General features: G+C 39.5%; 1 protein-coding gene across 1 annotated transcript; it reads right to left on the bottom strand.

Moving 5' to 3' along the window:
- Window positions 1-8842: 8842 nt before the first annotated feature.
- On the bottom strand, window positions 8843-16055 carry LOC145640056 (uncharacterized). The gene is made up of 7 exons (XM_081691365.1): window positions 15893-16055; window positions 12790-13040; window positions 11564-12080; window positions 11289-11446; window positions 10728-11157; window positions 9950-10461; window positions 8843-9028 (listed from the first exon to the last, which is right to left on the bottom strand). The coding sequence occupies exons 1-7, from the start codon at window positions 16053-16055 to the stop codon at window positions 8843-8845; spliced, it is 2217 nt and encodes a 738-aa protein (XP_081547491.1).
- Between the last annotated feature and the right edge of the window lie 1467 nt (window positions 16056-17522).

The raw sequence follows: 17522 nt of genomic DNA, 5'->3' as shown, positions 1-17522 counted from the left end.
AAATAAATTATTATTACAATACAAAAATATATTTTTTTGATTTCTGTAATTAAAAATATTATTTTTCTACCTGTAATAAAATTGGAGAGCCGCGAAGAGGTGCTTTTGGGTCCCTTTTCAATTCATTTAGACTAATCATAGTCTCTCCAACTATTAATGGCATTGGATTTCTCCCTGATTCAATTTGTTCTAGTACAGTGGTTATAATGGATTGACCCTCGTTATTTTTACCACTACTAAGAAAAAATTGATTAAGCATGCAAAATAAGAACGCCCTTCTTCTATATATATGAAAGGATTCAAAAAGAGGTTTATCAAAATAATAGCGTGCGAATTCTTTCAAATTAACTATATTGCCATCTACTATTTTTGACAAATCCCTTTCCTTCAAATTAAAGAAGCGCTCAAAATCCTTATAATAGTATGTATCTACTCTAGGGATTACTACCAGGTCTATTGCAGGGAAGCCTAAGTTGCACCAAATTCCTCTGGCAAAGGGCTAATTTCATCATACCCTATTCTAAACCAATGTGTATCGATATTCCAAAATTCTAAAGCGGTATGTATGAAGTCTATGCCTAAATCTACCCCTTTGATGCCATAAATTTCCCCCAAGTGAAATAAATCTAATTCTTTTCTTTCTCTAACATTAAGAGATCGACACCATTCATGAGTGTATTGGGTGAAGGTTTTAGTGGCTAAAGACATGATTATTATTTTTTCTAAAGAGGAGAATAATTTTTTTCACTGGAATTATGAGAAGAATCGGCTGAGCAGGGGGCTATTTATGTACAAATTGCGAAGAATTTTAATCTGAATGAAATACGGAGTCAACGTCAATTGGCGTCAAAGCCCTGACATTGGCGCCACCCTCCAGAGCCTGGCGCCACACGCTACGCGTAGCGCCTGGCGCCACGCGCCATACTATGGCGCCAAGTCATCAGGGAAGCCGCGCGTGCTCAGTTTGCGTTTTTGATATTAAACTTGAGTCAATTAATGACTTTATGGCACTGTTTGATTTTTTCTAAATATCTTTTCTATCTTTTTTCTTAATTAATTAATATAGCAATTATTTTTAATTAATTTTATTTCTTTTTTTAGATTTATATTACTTTTAAAAAAAAACCCAGCATTTTTTCCGTTTTCTTTGCCTTTTTATTTTTTCTTTTTGGGGGAGAGAGTCGGATAATATCCTCCATCAATAATGAAAATGACAGAATTTTTGCGCAAAATTGGTATCACACTTCCCTTGCACACACTAACATGCACTAACATAATAATAACAATCAAATGAATTTACGATAACATAAAAATACAAAAGTGTCTAAATAATGAGTCAAAGGCAAAAGTTCTATAAAAAAAGTCAAAATAAAATTCATATACAGAAACAGACTACGGCGCCGGAGGACGTAGGCCCATCATGCCATAAAACTGCGCCGTACGGGGAGTCACCTCTCCACCAGCTCCAGCCTCAGCACCAGCTCCAGTCTCCATAGGAGGAGGAAGACTCAAGACAGGACCGCTCCAGCCATGATAAACCTGAGGCTGAGACCGGGGAGGCTGCTGCGATGACGAGCCAACCTCGTACATCCCACCACCTCTGAAAGCCGAGGTAGCCTCTCCTACCGGTGCAGCAGGAGCACCCTCAGAAGAAGATTTTGAGCCCTCAACAACGTCGGCTCGAGCAGCCTCGAAACGACCACCTCTACCTCCTGACGAAGTACGACGACGTCTCGAGCTAGACCTCGCCGGATCTCTCCGCCCCTCAGGTCACGTACGGGTGTGAGAAGCAATGGGCTAACCCTGCAAACAAAAAAGAATTAAATCAGAAACAAGGTAAAACTGAAGCTATAATACAGAAATAATAAGTGGAGAAAGGTTACCTCTCGGACAACGTCGTCCCGACGACAGGTAGCCGCGTTCCTCATCCGGACGAGCTGGCTCCAGAAGGCATCTATACATCGTGCCATAGCCGAAAACACCTCGCGCGAAAATTGTCAGAAAAATAAGTCAGTGAAAATACATGATAAATGAATACAAAATTCTGAATTAAAACTAGGCTTACACTAGTCTGGTGGCGAGGAATCGACCGCTCCACGAAGCGCTCGCCCTCGGGAGCCGGAGAGATCATCTCCTCGATCGGCCCGTATATCCCCTAGTAGTGAATGGACATACGGGGCGGCACAAACTCAGTGGGACCATCCTGATAAAACGGAAAGAAATCAGTAAGGTATTACTTGGGGGCTACTTAGCGAAAAATAAAAAGGTAAGGATCTTACCCTCACATCCTCAGCCGGTACAGGGGGTGGAGCTAATAAAGGTAGTAGCTCCTCAGCGTAACACCGCCTTAGGATCACATGGGACTTCCAGGGGGAACCAGATCCCTCGGCTAGGCTCGACAACTGTCTCTCGTCGAACATATGACGTGGCGGAGGAACAGGAACGACGAAAACATCAGAAGAGTGCTGTCTAGCAACTCTCTCTCCTAAATACACAACCGCTTCGTAGGTCCCCAGAAAATAGCGACGCTCAGCAGAGTAATGTGCGGCTAATCCAGGGACTGTCCAACCGCCCCACGGTCGGTATACTACCTCAGGTCCCTATAAAAGCACCAATCAGGCAAGAATATGTCTAAAACACTACAGAAGAGCAAGATAAACACTAAAAGTCATACCGAGATGATCCGACTCCGGACACGTGCAGTAGACATGTCCACATGGTGGCCGCCCCAAGAGGCGCTCACCGGATATCCCCTCGGCGATGGTCTCGCCGGCGCAACGGAAGGAAAGTTAAAAGAATGAGTAAAGGCTAATTAATATATAGGGCTAAACTTTATGGGGAATAATGTTTACCTCTACGACCTTCCAGAAAGCAGACAAAGCGACATTCGTCCTAAAGGACCGATGACGACACGAGTCCCTCAGCGCATGAACGAAATCAGCGTAGGCCAAGGTGGCCCAGTCATAAGTCCCGATCCGCTGGAGATCACGGACAGCAGGGAGGTAGTAAAGCAATGTCATACTACCCTTGTCAGGGGAGAATGTCCCTGACAATAACATCAGCACAAAGATGTGCACCCGCTGCTCTCGGGTGGTCGCATCATCATCAAGAGTCGCTGCCAGCGTCGAGCGGCGAATGCCTCTAGCACTGTACTGAGTCGCTTCGACCTCAGCTCGGGCCCGAATAGCAATCGGCCCCAACAGCTCCTCGACCTCTGAAGAAAAGACGTCGATCCCACCGTCAAACGGCAGCGGCACAGAAGTGAACTCCAGTCCTGTGATGAGACTGAAGTCTGTAGGGGTGACCATCATCTCGCCCTAGGAAAAATGGAAGGTGTTGGTGGTGTCCCAGAAGAACTCCACCAAAGCGCGCACTACGTGGTGACCCCCACTGGAGGCGACCATAGCCTCGGAGGTCTCGAACAGAGTAACTAGCCTGCAGGACTCCCATAGGAGTCTCGTCTCACGATCTCTGGCGATGTGCATCCTGTACAAATCACCTAGACCATCACAGCCAGAGCCGTGATGTCGTGTCCTCCCAGGCTCGGTTCCCCGTCTCACCCTCTCAGAAATGTGGTGGACAGGGGCAAAGAACAAAGTTTGCTCATCCCACTCCGGGAGCCGACCAAGCGAAGTGGACGGCGTGGCGTCGTCCTCCACGGGCTCATGCTCCCGTCTAGTGTTTCGGGACCGTGAACCTGAGCCTCGTTGTCTAGCCATGCTACATTGTGCAGAATCATCATAAATTAAGGTTCTATAGGTATCTAAGGTTCGCCTAGCCGCATGATACTATGTTCGCAAAAACAGAGTACGTAGTACTAAAACAGAGCACAAATTCAAATTGAGCATGACAGTATTTTTTCAAGCTATCAAACAATTTCTTGCAACATTATAGTGATTATTGTGATAAATTGAACAAGAATTGCTAGCAAAAACGTCAAGAACAAACCACATTGTTCTTCACGACCTTAAGAGGTCCAACAATGGCAGATTGCTCATTTCTTCACCAAATTGAGTCAAACAAGTCTCAAATTACTCTCAAGGCAGTATATAAACATAAACAAGCAATTTCATGGCATGAAACTTGAAAAACAAAGCAAATTGAGCATCATAGAATTCGAATTTCCATAAAATTCGTGAATAAACATGCCAAGAATTCATAAAAACCGGTGTGAGTTTGAGAAAAACTTACATAGATCGGGAAAATAGATGAAAAGAGCTTTGATTTGCAACAAATTTGAGCGAATTCGGTTGAGAAACGAGTGAGAAATGAGCAATTAAAGTTTTCGTTTTCTTCGAGCAGCTTTTGCGACGAACAGAGCCAAGAAATGAACCGAAAACGGGAATTTAAAGAGAATCTCGTGTTGGCGCCAGTCCCTATGCATTGGCTTCACCATCTGGGCTTGGCGCCTGGTGCCAACATCAGCGCCTGGCGCTAACACCAAATGGCAGGCGCTGATGGATTTTCAGCGACGCCAAAGCAGCCAGACACTTGTTGGGGTTGTGCTAGCCTTCTGCAATATATTTTTGGGTTCCTTGGTACACCAGTCAGCCCCTCTAAGCAATTTGACATGATTAAGTAATCGGCTTGATTACGTAAAGTGATCGACCTGATAAAAGATCGTCTCACTTAGCTTAAAGCGCCTAAGCATTGGCTCATTAGCAGAGAGCACCGACATATAGGTTCAAGAGAAAAAGGCACCGACATACAGGTTCAAAACAAAGAGCGCCGACATACAGGCATAGCAGAAGCAAAGTTCAGGCGAACTTTTAAAGATCGACAGGCGTGGATCTTCGGTAATTTCCTTTGGAAAATTATCGTATCAATGCAACTGAAGATTGTTTCGAGAGAAATAATTTTCGATAGTATTCCCTTGGACGTGGAATATTATCAATGCGAATGAGAATTATTTCGAGAGAAATAATTTTCGATAGTGTTCCCTTGGACATGGAATATTGTCAATGCGGATGGAGATTGTTTCGAGAGAAATAATCTTCGATGATGTTCCCTTGAACGTGGAATGTTATCATAGCGGGGAGGATAATTTCAAGCGAATAGATCTTCTAATTTTTTGGAAGCAGTTACAGGCGTAGCAGTTTTCAAGCGGGATGGCATTCTCTAGCTTACAAGAGGTCATCAAAACAGTAAAACAGCAAATCGGTTACTTTCAGAGACGTGTGCTCGACGGTGCAAGATACGCGTTTCTTAACTCTTTTATCTGTTTAACTAATGCTAGTTTTGCAGGTATCGGCGTTACAAGATTGATTTAGGATCGCAGAACGTTCTGAATCATTCTCCGTCCCTATCGTTACTTTGACTTTTGTTTTCGAAACTTGCGTTTTTCCAAACTCAGTCAAAGTGGGGGCTTCTGTAGACACCCATTTGTGTCTCCCCAAAGCCAAGCCCAGTGATGAGTACCTTTCACGTCGAATCATAATCGAATGAAACGAAAGTGTGGAAAGGTCTAGTGTTGCGGAAAGTTTTATTTCTTTTCTTTTCTCCCTGTTTTGAAAAACTTTATTTTAAGAAAACAGCCAATCCATTTTGGTTGGTCCATGATATGGGTCCAATAGTGTTGTAGATGAATGGGGCTTGCAAAGACCTTTCCAACGATATATTATAAGCCCAATTCCGATGAATATTGAGGAAGTTATGGCCAATTTACTAAACTGGGCCCGGTTTGAGCTTTATGTACGGACCAATGATCTAGGGGTGGGCCTAATATGATTTATCATTCCTAATGCAATTAGGAATGGTTTTAGTATTCTAGAATCTTCTAGAAGGTTCTTTTCATTCCTAATTCAATTAGCATTGATAAGTTGACTTTGTTGACTTTTTTCAGAGTTTTAATCAAGATCAAATAGCATTTTCGAAGGAATTATATTACTTAATCTTCCAGTATGGGAAATTTATCAGATTTTCGAAAACGCGTTGAAATCAAGACTGGCGTCCAACCCTAGGCCTTGGCGCCTGGAACCAGGCTTGGCGCCAGGCGCTAGCCATTGGCGCCTGGCGCTAGCCACTGGTGCCTGGCGCCAGCTAGCCAGGGTTGGCGCCAATCCTGTTTTGAGATCGTCAGACTCTGTTTTGTTAAATTATCTTTTTTGGATGATGTTCTCTATAAATATCGTATTAAAAACTCCGTTTTCATTCACCAATTTACCAATTTTCACGAATTCATCATCTACATCTACATTCACCAATTCTCTCATTCTCAAGTATTCTTTAGCATTCAGTTCTTTCTTGCTTTTTCATACAAAATTCCGCATTTACAAGATCTAGAAACACCTAGCCATATTCGAATTTGCCTTCGCCCTAGACGTGAAAGGTTTTAATTTCTGAGGGTTTGGTCCCAAATCTCTATTTCAATTATTTAATTTAATTGTTTTGATTATTATTTTCCTTGAAGTTACTAACGTGTGTATTTTGTTATTAGAAAGAGGTACGAGGCATCAAAGTAAGTACTTTAATTGATTTATTGATTTATGATGTAGATATCATGTTTGTATTGTTGTTATGATATTCCTAGTATCATGTCTAGGGTAATTTTAATATTAAATATGATTGCTATGATGTCTTTTATTCTCTTCCTAATATTTATTCATTTTAGTATCATGTTAGGGTTAAAGATTTGATTTTTATTGCTTAGTGACATGCTAGGGTTTGTTATTAATCTTGTTAGTATCATGCCTAGGATCTTACTTTTATGCTTTAACATGAATATTATTGTATTTATGATTATTATTATTATTCATGATATTGTTTATTATGTTGCTTGATATTTTTTATTGCTTGATCACCTTTATGCATGTCAAAGGGAATTTGTACTTGCAATCACGCTTAATAAGATAATTAATAATCTTGTTAGGGTTAACTGTGATTATAATTTCAAGTGATCGCCAATAATAGTTTATTTGTGCATTAAATTCAACCAACATAGATTAAACAGGTTTAGGGTTAATCCTATTGATTGCATGTTAGTCAGAAAGCGCACATGAATACGAGCAGAATAAAGTAGAGGCCTATTATTAGGGCAGGTTCAATCTCTTTTAGGTTGGATTTGTAACTTCATCCCCGAACCCTTATTTGGTTCATGACCTTATGGAGTTGACGATCTCTTGGATCGTTAAGGGGTGTAACCTTCATTCTATGAACGATTTACAAGTTCCTTAAAAACTTGTTGGCGACTCTTTTGCTCTATCTTCTTCCCTTTTGGACGCCACCGTACTTTAGTGTATGGTCACAGTGGGGTTCAAGCTAGTGGGATTTTAAAGGCTTGAAATTATTCCCTATAGATATGAACGCAATAATCCTTATAAATAATTTGTTCTCATTTTTTAATATAAAAAATTCTTAAATTTTTATTCAGAAAATATATTAATTTGATGAACAAAAAGTCCGTGTTATAAAAATGAACATTTACCAATATAGAAATGAACTTGTTATAAAAATTTACAGAAAATCTATACTAATATATTAAAAGGCGTTCCTAAAAATGTCTCTACACCACGTAGACCTCCTTACAACGCCACATCACTCACTCAACTCCTTATTATGCAACTTCATCCACTTAATTTCTCAATATGCTAAATCATTCGCACTGCCAACAATACTTGATGTTGCCTCAACTATATTGAAAAAAGACATATGAATGAGAATGTTTGAATCCTTGACCTCTTTGAAGAAATATTATTGTTTAACCATCTAAAAAAATAGTCGATTATGCTTTAATGTTGCACACTAAATAATATCATACTATAAAAGTATTGAATAAACATACTTCATATACTATACTATCCTTTTAAAAAAAATGGAACATAAGCTTTTTTGCAGGAACTTGAGCAACTGTAACAAGGATGCAAGTCTCTCAGATGATGAAGACAAGGGCCCACCTGGTTTTGACAAGCCAAATAGCAGGGAGGAGATGAAGCATCCCAAAACTACTGTCCAGCTGATTCAAGGGAGCAGTAAGTGCAAGGAAGCTACCTTAATGGTCAAGTGGGTGAACTGCAGGAACAGGTCTTCATGGCCGTGGGAGCTCAAGCATCCAGATGGTTGCAGATATAAAGGGGAAGGTACAAGGCAGTCAAGAGATAAGGTGCATGATATGGTCGCTACTCTGCAGGAAGGTATTAATGAGGTTCTTGCCAGACATTTGTGGCACATTCAAGTGATTGCTACAGATCCCAGAATAGAAAACTAGTTGCAGGGAGATTGCAACGGTGCCACGCATGTGCGAGAAAAGCTACACAAGATTTTTTTTAACATAAAACAAAGCATAGATTACTTCGGCATGGCCCTAATAATTACAGCCTACAGTCCAAAGATTTGGTTAAGACAAAATGCAAATCCAGGACTAAGTTCTAAGCGATTAAGACAACATAAAACTAGGAAATTGTTTTTACATAACCAGAAGAAAGACATAAAAACATAAAGGCAAGGACAGAAGCTAGAAAATGCCCTCCAGAGCATTAAGATCAACTTCATAGGCAGCAATGACACTTTTGGGGACTGTGTAGTAAGGAACATGACCTCTATGCATACGCATGGCAAGTTGACTTAGATAGTGCGCAAGAGAGTTCCTTTCCCTTGGAATAAGGCTAACCACCACTGTCATATCCTAATTCCTGAGGCAACGGCTAACATCTATGATAATTGCAGCTAGTTCATGATGCATGTTAACCGGTTCTTTGTTAAGAAGAGAACGAATAGCCTCAGCGTCTGTTTCAACCTCAAGGAATCGGATAGGAAAAGTCCTTGCAAAGTTTAAACCCTCTCTTAGAGCATATAGTTCAGCCTGAAGAGGAGTTTTTGCATTGTACTTGCTGGAATACCCAAAGTATCATTCACCTTTATCAGTTCTGAACACTCCACCCCCATCATCACATTCATCACTTTCATTTTTCCAGGCTCCATCAGTGTTCAGCTTTAAATAGCCAGGTCTTGGAGGCCTCCAAGGAATAGATCTATCTGCAAGAGGGCCTTTTGCACAATAAATTTTCTGTTTGCCTTTCCCTTTGTGATCACCCTGTAAAACAAAAGAGTTGATTTGATAGTCAATTATAAACCTGTTAAAAACAGAGTTACAATTGTGATCATCATTGTTAAAGATAACTCCATTCCCGAGCTTCCAAAGCTGCCAAATTCCCATTCGGAAAATGCATTTCCATTTAGGGGTCTGAGAGAAATTGAATTTTAACCAATCATTCCAGGAGTTGTTCATAAAAATACTGAAATTAAAGGAAGGTGGAGGTTTAAGTTTCTGAAAGATCATAGTCCACAAAACAATGGAAGAGTAGCAATCTCTAAAAAGATTGATGAAATTTTCTGGGTGCTCTTTACACCTAGCACAGACATTGTCAAAGTTAGGGATTCGAGAGGCCAGAATATTAGCAGTAGGGAGAATGGAAAGCACACAATTTCACATGAACATTTTATACTTGAAAGGGACCTTGATTTTCCAGAAAGTTTTCCAATTGAAAGAGAAAGGTAAGGGTACAGGAGAGAGATTGGTAGCTTTGAAATAAGCAGATTTGATGGTAAAGACACCTGAATCATGATGGATCCACCTAATCTGATCAGCTACGGAAACAGGATCAGAAACAGAAGAAGAGATTGGGGTGCTGAGGATTAAAGGAATAATATGAGAAGGAAGAAGGTGTCTAATATCATCAATGTACCAAGTACCATTCCTGATAATATTTGAAACTCTCCAATGACTCCTTCATTGAGGGATATCCCTTGAGATTAACTTGTATAAAGGAACTTTTCCAACCCAGTGATAGTACCATAAGGAGGTATCCTCTCCATTACCAATTCTGATGATTAAACCCTGTGAAAGTAAGTCTCTTCCTTTTAGGATGTCTCTCCACATAGGGGATTGGGAGGGGTTGGAATAATCATCTAAAAAGTTTGATCTTCTAAAATACTTATCCTTTAAAATTTTTACCCAAAGTTTATGAGATTGAGTGAGAATGATCCATCCTAATTTAGCCATAAAATAAATATTCCATTCCTTCAATGATCTAACACCCAAACCCCCCAAAGAGATGGGAAGAGTAACATTAGTCCATTTCGTCTTGGGAGTATATCTAAGAGACTCAGACTTGTTCCACAAAAATCTCTTACACTGTATCTCCAAGTCAGAAAGAACAGAAGAAGGAAGGATGCCAGTTTGCATGGCATGAATAGGGTAAGAATTCAGCACAGACTTAATTAAAGTGCATCTGCCAGCCATATTAAGTAATTTGGCTTGCCAGCCTCTAATTTCGTCTAGAGATTTTGAAAGCAATTCCCAGTAATTCTCCTTTTTCAATTTATTATGACTTATAAATACACCCAAATACTTGCCAAAGGAATGGGTAGAGGTGAAGTTGGACATAGTCTTGAGTTGGAATCTTATATTAAAGTCCATTTTGGCAGGGAAAATAATGCTAGATTTCAGATCATTAACCCTCAAGCCTGAAAAACAGCTAAAAGTATGCAAAATAGACAGCATGGTTTCAAGATTGGAGGTAGTAGCAGACCCAAATAGGAACACATCATTAGCATAAAACATATGGGACAAATGATAGTTTTTGGAGATTTTAAGGGGTTTCCAACTACCTTTTGCAACACTATCCTGGTTTATCAGGGAAAGTCTCTCCATACAAAGGACAAAAAGATAAGAAGAAAGGGGTCTCCTTGCCTAATGCCTCTGGAAGGTTTGAAACTCTCAGTTATCTCACCATTCCACAGAACAAAAATTGTAGGAGAGGTGACACAATTCATGATAAGTGTAATCAAATTGGGAGGAAAGCAAAAACTATCTAGAGTGTCCTTGATGAAAGACCACTCTAAGCAATCATAGGCTTTGGCTAGATCCAATTTTAAGGCCATTACATTCTTGCCTTTTCTGCATTTATGAAAAAGATGAGCTACTTCTTTAATTAGAATAATATTGTCCTCCATCCCTCTACCCTTGATGAAACTAGATTGCAAAGGGCTAATGATACGATCAAGCACAGTCCTAAGTCTGGAAGAAATGATCTTAGTGACCAGCTTATATATAGTATTGTATAACCAAATGAGTCTAAAGTCAGACATGGTACAAGGGTGATCCTTTTTGGGTACCAAGCATATATAAGAATTGTTAACATCACTAGGGATATAACAATCCTTAAAAATAGAAGCAACAAAAAGGCTTATGGAAGGGCCTAAATCATCCCAAAATTTCTGAAAAAAGAGGGTTGAATTCCATTTGGGCCTGGGCTTTTGACTGGGTCTATTCTAAACAAATTGTGTTTTACTTCATCAGGATCAGGAGGGGCTGAAAGAAAGGAGTGTTCAGCTTCATTAATTTGTTGAATTGCAAAAGATGGTAAATTTTGAGAAAGGTTAGCAACAGAGCTTGAAAAAAGATTGATGAAGTGACTCCTAGCCAAAGATTTAAGGGCCTGATGATCCTCTATAAGGATACAATTGATATCAGATAAAGAAGTAATTTTACCTTTACTTCTTTTCACTTTTGCCAAAATATGAAAGTATTTTGTATTAAAATCTCCATATTTTCTCTAATTAATACCAGCCTTTTGAGCCCAAATCACTCTCTCCATTTTATAAATGGCATTAAGCTCTTGAAGGAGAGTTTTTTCAAGATTAACTAAGAAAATGGAAATTTTTTTTGAAAGTGCAATTTGAATGCCATTAATTCTTGCTAGTAAAATTTTCTTTTTCTTGGTAATGTTACCAAAAACATTTGAATTCCAATCTTGAACATTAGAGAGAAAAAGGGATCTCCCTTCCAAAAAAGGAATGAGAGCCTTATCAGCTTTCCAATTAGAAATAAAGAAGGGTTTAAAATTACTGTGTTGTAGCCAAACTTCTTTACATCGAAAAGGAAAAAGGCCTTTTAAAGGTTCAGAAGATAGAGATATTAAAACTGGATTATGATCAGAGTAGGTGCGAACCAAGTTTGTTACCTGAACTTGTGGAAATAGCTCAACAAAGGAAGCATTAGCTATAGCACGATCCAGCCTTTCTTTGATACATGATCTCCTAATCCGAGCATTTTTCCCAGGTAAAGGGGTTCCCATGAGCTCCTAGATCAATCAAACCAGCAGCATCCATGAAGTTGTTAAAATCATGGCATTGGGAAGTCCTGAAAGGTCTTCCCCCCTGCTTCTCCCCTTGTGATGTAACCTCATTCATGTCTCCTACAATTAACCAGGGAGAAGAAGAGGGAGGACAGTCCCATTAGAGATCATTCCAGAAGGCATGTCTTTCCCTAGGAACACTAGGTGCATGCATGCCAGTGATAACCACTTTTGGCTTGTGATTATGGAATTTAAACAAAGAATGGAACTTGTTCTCAGAGTCAATATAATGAATCAAGTCCATGGTGCTTTTCCAAAAAACACAGATGCCCCCTTGTGCCTAATAGCTAGGATGACTCTAAAATCATGAAACCCTAAGGATTTTTTCAAATCCCTCGCCTTACCATAAGTACACTTGGTTTCTAACAAAATCAAAAGATCAGGACGATGACAACTAACTAAATCCCATGCATGTGAAACAAAATCATCGTTGTTCACACCCCTAACATTCCAAACAATCAACTTCATTTTTAGAAGAGGCAAAGGTTTGGAAGGAGAGAGCGAAGGTAAATCACCTGGTTGGGGGTTCGGAGGTAGGAAGAACTCCTCCCAGTCCTTCCATTGTCTCCAATGTCCCAACCCGTGGACGTCCTCTACCTTTATTGGGGCTATGTAACTCCTGACATCCATGTTCCTTCATGAGTCTAGAATGTACATGAACTTTGCCTGAATTCCTAGAACTTCCTCTTGAGTTTGATATATCGCTATAAGGTGTCCCAGACAAGCCATATTTTGATCTTCCGTGACGGTGCGCAAGAGAATGACTGGAAGATCTTCGTGAGACTGTCTGAATTGCATCAGTCTCTCCTGTGATGGCTATTGAAGAGTCAAGCTCATCCTTGCATGAGGAGGCATCAACTCCTCCCGGCGTCTGAGAGCATCCATTGCCACCAATGCAGAGGTTGTCTGAATTAGATTTAAACTATGTGACTTTCATTGCTTTAGTCTTAGTATTAGTTCAAGGAAGTGTCTCTCTGGGGATTGATTTTCGTTTTTCTCAGCTGTAAAAAAAAAAAAAAAAAAAAAAAAAAAAAAAAAAAAAAAAAAAAAAAAAAAAAACTATACTTGTAGGCGTCATTCGAAGTGCGCCTACGTAAAACATGTGGTGAATATGCTTGACACTCATAGGAATGGGAATTGACATACGATTAGGGACAAGGAAAGTAGGGAGCCGCTAACAAGTTTTTAAGGAACTTGTAAGCTGTTCACGAATCATAAAAGGCAACTATGAATTAGGGACAACGATAGGCAACAACGATTGAACCGTGAAGGTTACACCCCATTCATAATCCATGTGATTACTAACTTCATATGGTTCGGAACCACGAAAGGAGGATCGGGGATGATGGTACGAAGTGAGTCATGGAGTCACATTTGCCCGTATTGGCCTCTACTCGATTCTTATAATGAAAAGTGATTCCTGCGATCTCAAAGGCATGCAAAAAAATTATTCAATTTGCTCCAAACTATTATTAAGCTAAATTGGTTTAATATTAATGCAACACATTATTCTAAAATATTAGCTAGTGATCACTTGACTAAACAACAAGATTAAAAAGGAACCTAAACCAGTTGTCCAAATTATCTTATTAGGCGTGATTTCAATTACATATTCCCTTTAAACATGCAATATGGTGATCATAATAACAATAATAGAATAAACATTAATATTGGAAGCACTTTAACAATAATAGCGTTAGTCAAATCAAATATAAAATAACCTAATTATGATGTTAGCAATATTAAAATAAAATAAGAGTAATTAAATTAATTAATTACTCACGTTCTGCGTTTCCTTGATATTTCTACATCATGAATAAATTGTTAGTAACTTCAATAAAAATATAAATTGAATGAAAATTAAATTAAATAAATGTAGATTTGATTCGGTCCAAACCCTCAGTTAATTATACCTTTCACACCTTGGTTTAAGAACGGAACCTCGGGTGTTGTATGGACTCCTTGGAGTGCTTAGGGAAGAATGGTATAATTAGGAATATAGGTTTAAGGATTAGAATATGAGAGAGAGAGAGAGAAGAGAATGATTTTTGGTGTAGAAAAGAGAACGAGAGAATGATTTGATGCCCCAAACTGCAGAAAGGAGGGGGGTATTTATAGAGAAAATGAGTAGAGGGAAGTCACGGAACCCTAAAAAGATAAAAACCCTAAAAAATAACACTGCAAAACGGCAGAGCACGCCGCGATACGGTGCCAGACATCGTCAGACGGGGGAAGATCCCGTGACACGGGGAAAAATTGAGTGACGCGGGAAATAATTAGGTTACGGGAAGTGAAAACGCGTGAAGGGTGCATGCGGAAAAGACACGGAGCTGCCCCATGTCACAGGAAAGGCACCGTGACACGACACAGCCTCCCGTGACGCGGGGAAGTTTCATGAGCACTGTGACACGTCAGCAACCCACCGTGACACGGCAGAAAATGCCGTGACGCGGCAAATTCCACCGTGTCACGGTACCTATGCCAAGTCACGGGGCATTGAAAAAACATAGAAAACACACCAAAAGCACCGTGTCACAGGAATTTGCCCCGTGCCACGTCAGATCTTGCCGCGTCGCGGCATTTTAGCAGTTGCCCAGTAATTCCAGTTTTTATGCGTTTTTAAAATTGCAATAACTTTTGATCCGTAACTTGGAATAAGGCATATAATATATCATTAAAAAAATTATCAAGTATACTTTTCAACCCAATTAAAATCAGGTCAAAATCATTTGTAGATTTTAATATATGGCCATTTTAGTGGAAGGGTGTCGGTTTTGGGCCGAGTTTAGTGTTTTGCTCATATCTTTTTTGTTATAGCTCGGAATTGGGCTTATGATATATGGTTGGAAAGCTTATTAAAAGGCCTATCCAATAAAATAATAATTTGATCAAAATTATATATACATAAAATCAGTTCAGCTCGGTTTTGTGATGTGGATACGAAAAGTGGAAAATAGGTTATGGTTTAGGGAAATGAGCTAGAAATTGGATTGGTTCATGAAATATATTAGATAGAACATGGATTTAAGCACTCCAAAGATTAAATACTCAACCCGACCAATAACGGCGGTGAAAGGTTTTCATCATCGGGTTTGGTTTTGAAGAGACATTTTTAGGTGTCTACAATACTATTTAACACTATTAAAAATTAGCAGCTGCACAATTAAAGAAGTAGTATCTCGGGGAAACGCTCGGGCTACTCACTAGTTCATAAATTAAAAGGGGCAGGAGCGGGGCACGCGCGGAGGGTCGTGAGGGAGGGGGGTGCAGGAAGTGTTCCCCGCCGTGGGATGTAGGTAAAAATTTGTAGTTTGTTAAGTTATTTTTGAGGTTTGATATGGGCCTAAATGCCTAGTATAGTGCTCCGTATTCTGATTGGGGTTGCAAGTTGTTACTAATCCTTGTATTAGCGGTTAGAAAGTTGTTACTAATCCTTGTTTTAGAGATTTCTTCAAAAGTTGAGTTTATCTAAAACTCCATTGCCATGTTATAAGAGGATTGGAGTAGGGGGGTTTATGAGTATTAGTTTTTGGATTAAGTAGTTTAACTTTTAAGCTTTTTCTTGTTATTACTCCGTAGTTTAGGATACCATTACTTTGTTTTACGCTTTTTGTTATTATACTTTATATTTATAATTATTTTTATTATTTTTTTTTGTTGACAACAACTAAAAAAAGAAACTAATGCAAGAAACTGTGTTAATTAACCCTACACCTATTAGCAATTTCATGAGATAGGGTAATTTGTTCCCTTCCTACTTTCAAGATAACACAGTTCTTCAGCTCCTTCCCTGATTGAATCAGATCTTGAATTGACCAAAGCATCCCAATTTCCCTTCTCTTCGGTTGTTGAATCAAATGTATAAGAGCTATCGAATCTGTAAAAATAAGTAGTCCTTGGTGCCCTTTCATCTTTGCCCATTGGATCGCTTTTAAACACGCAAGGACTTTGCATGTAGTGAAGATAACGCTTTGCCAAAGGTCCCTCCCCCTTCCAAAAAGAAGGTTTAGTCAATGGAGTACGCCCATCCCATACCAGCATTCCCTGTATTCTTATGCCAAGAGTCATCCACCATTACAGTCACTTCTAGTCTCTCATCCCTAGGGTCATTGAAACAGTCCTTTTCACTACCGATGTTGACCCTAACAAACCTCGGCGGTTCACTAGTATCCCCTTTCTTCTGTGAAAGAGACGAGTTTGTATCGTTCATTCTTTGACATATAGATAACATCTGCATTCCAGCGTTGTAATACCTGAACAAGTCTGTCAAATAGCCACCTTCATTGTTAAATATTCTCCTATTCCTAGTCAAACAAAGGCTCCAAAGCACCTCGATGAACATATTAATTCGTTCACTATTCTTACCATCCTCGCTATGAAAGAGCAGTATATAGTTCTGAATCCAGTGTCGCAGAGGAGTAGATTCATCAATTTCAGATGAGATACGTAGAGGACAGGTTCTCCAAGCATATCTCGCAAAAGAGCACATCCTAAACAGATGTTGTAAGTCTTCCGTCACCAATCCACAAGAGTCACAAGTATCCACTAAAAACACCCCCATATTAGCCAGGTTCGACTTTATAGCCAAACCATTCAAAACAAGCTTCCATAGGAACAAGCTCCATTTAGGCGGAATATTGAGCTTCCAAATAAGTTTATTAAAAGCAGAGTCTCCTATGTTCACCTGTTGCAAAAAAGACTCACGCATTAAAAAAGCATAACCTGTTTTAACCGTATACCTTCCAGAGGAGTGTCCTCCCCAATAAAGCACATCATGCCTCTCAGAAGAAGGTAATTCCATTTCCAAAAACTCTTCCGTGCCGTAGACCAAACAAATCTCTCCCTAATGAGTGGAGCATTCCACAATCTAGTGTTTTGAGAGATGAGGTCTTTTACCCTTCCTGACCCAACCCCCACTAGAAGTTGATCAGATTTGAATTCTGGAACAAAGCCTTGCACCCATTTCATATTGGCAATCTTAACTCTTTCCCCATTTCCTATCTTCCAATGGAAACCCTTCACCATTTTATTTGCCACATTATACAAAACCCGCCTTCCCCAGGAATCATTACCACGAATGCATCGAACAGTATCTTCAGAACACAAGGAGCAAGAATGAGTCGGCTCCAAAGCATGCGCCAATAATAGTTATGGATTACAATGCATTCTTATCACCTGTTTAAACATTAAATCATCATTCAAATGACTCATAGATCTAATGTCAAGGCCACCCATACCTTTTGGTAGTTGGATGGTCTCCCGTTTCACCCAATGCATACCCCTTTCACCCTTGTAGCCCCATCAAAACCGTTCTATTAGAGAATCAATCCTTGGTAATCGAAACAGGTAACTTAAAGCACTTCATCACATGCGAAGAAATGCTTATCA

The sequence above is a fragment of the Chenopodium album genome, chromosome 7, assembly GCF_948465745.1.
Source record: "Chenopodium album chromosome 7, dcCheAlbu1.1, whole genome shotgun sequence".
Taxonomy (NCBI): domain Eukaryota; kingdom Viridiplantae; phylum Streptophyta; class Magnoliopsida; order Caryophyllales; family Amaranthaceae; genus Chenopodium; species Chenopodium album.
The sequence above is the reverse complement of the archived record's forward strand: the minus strand, read 5'-3'. Positions and strand labels throughout refer to the sequence as shown.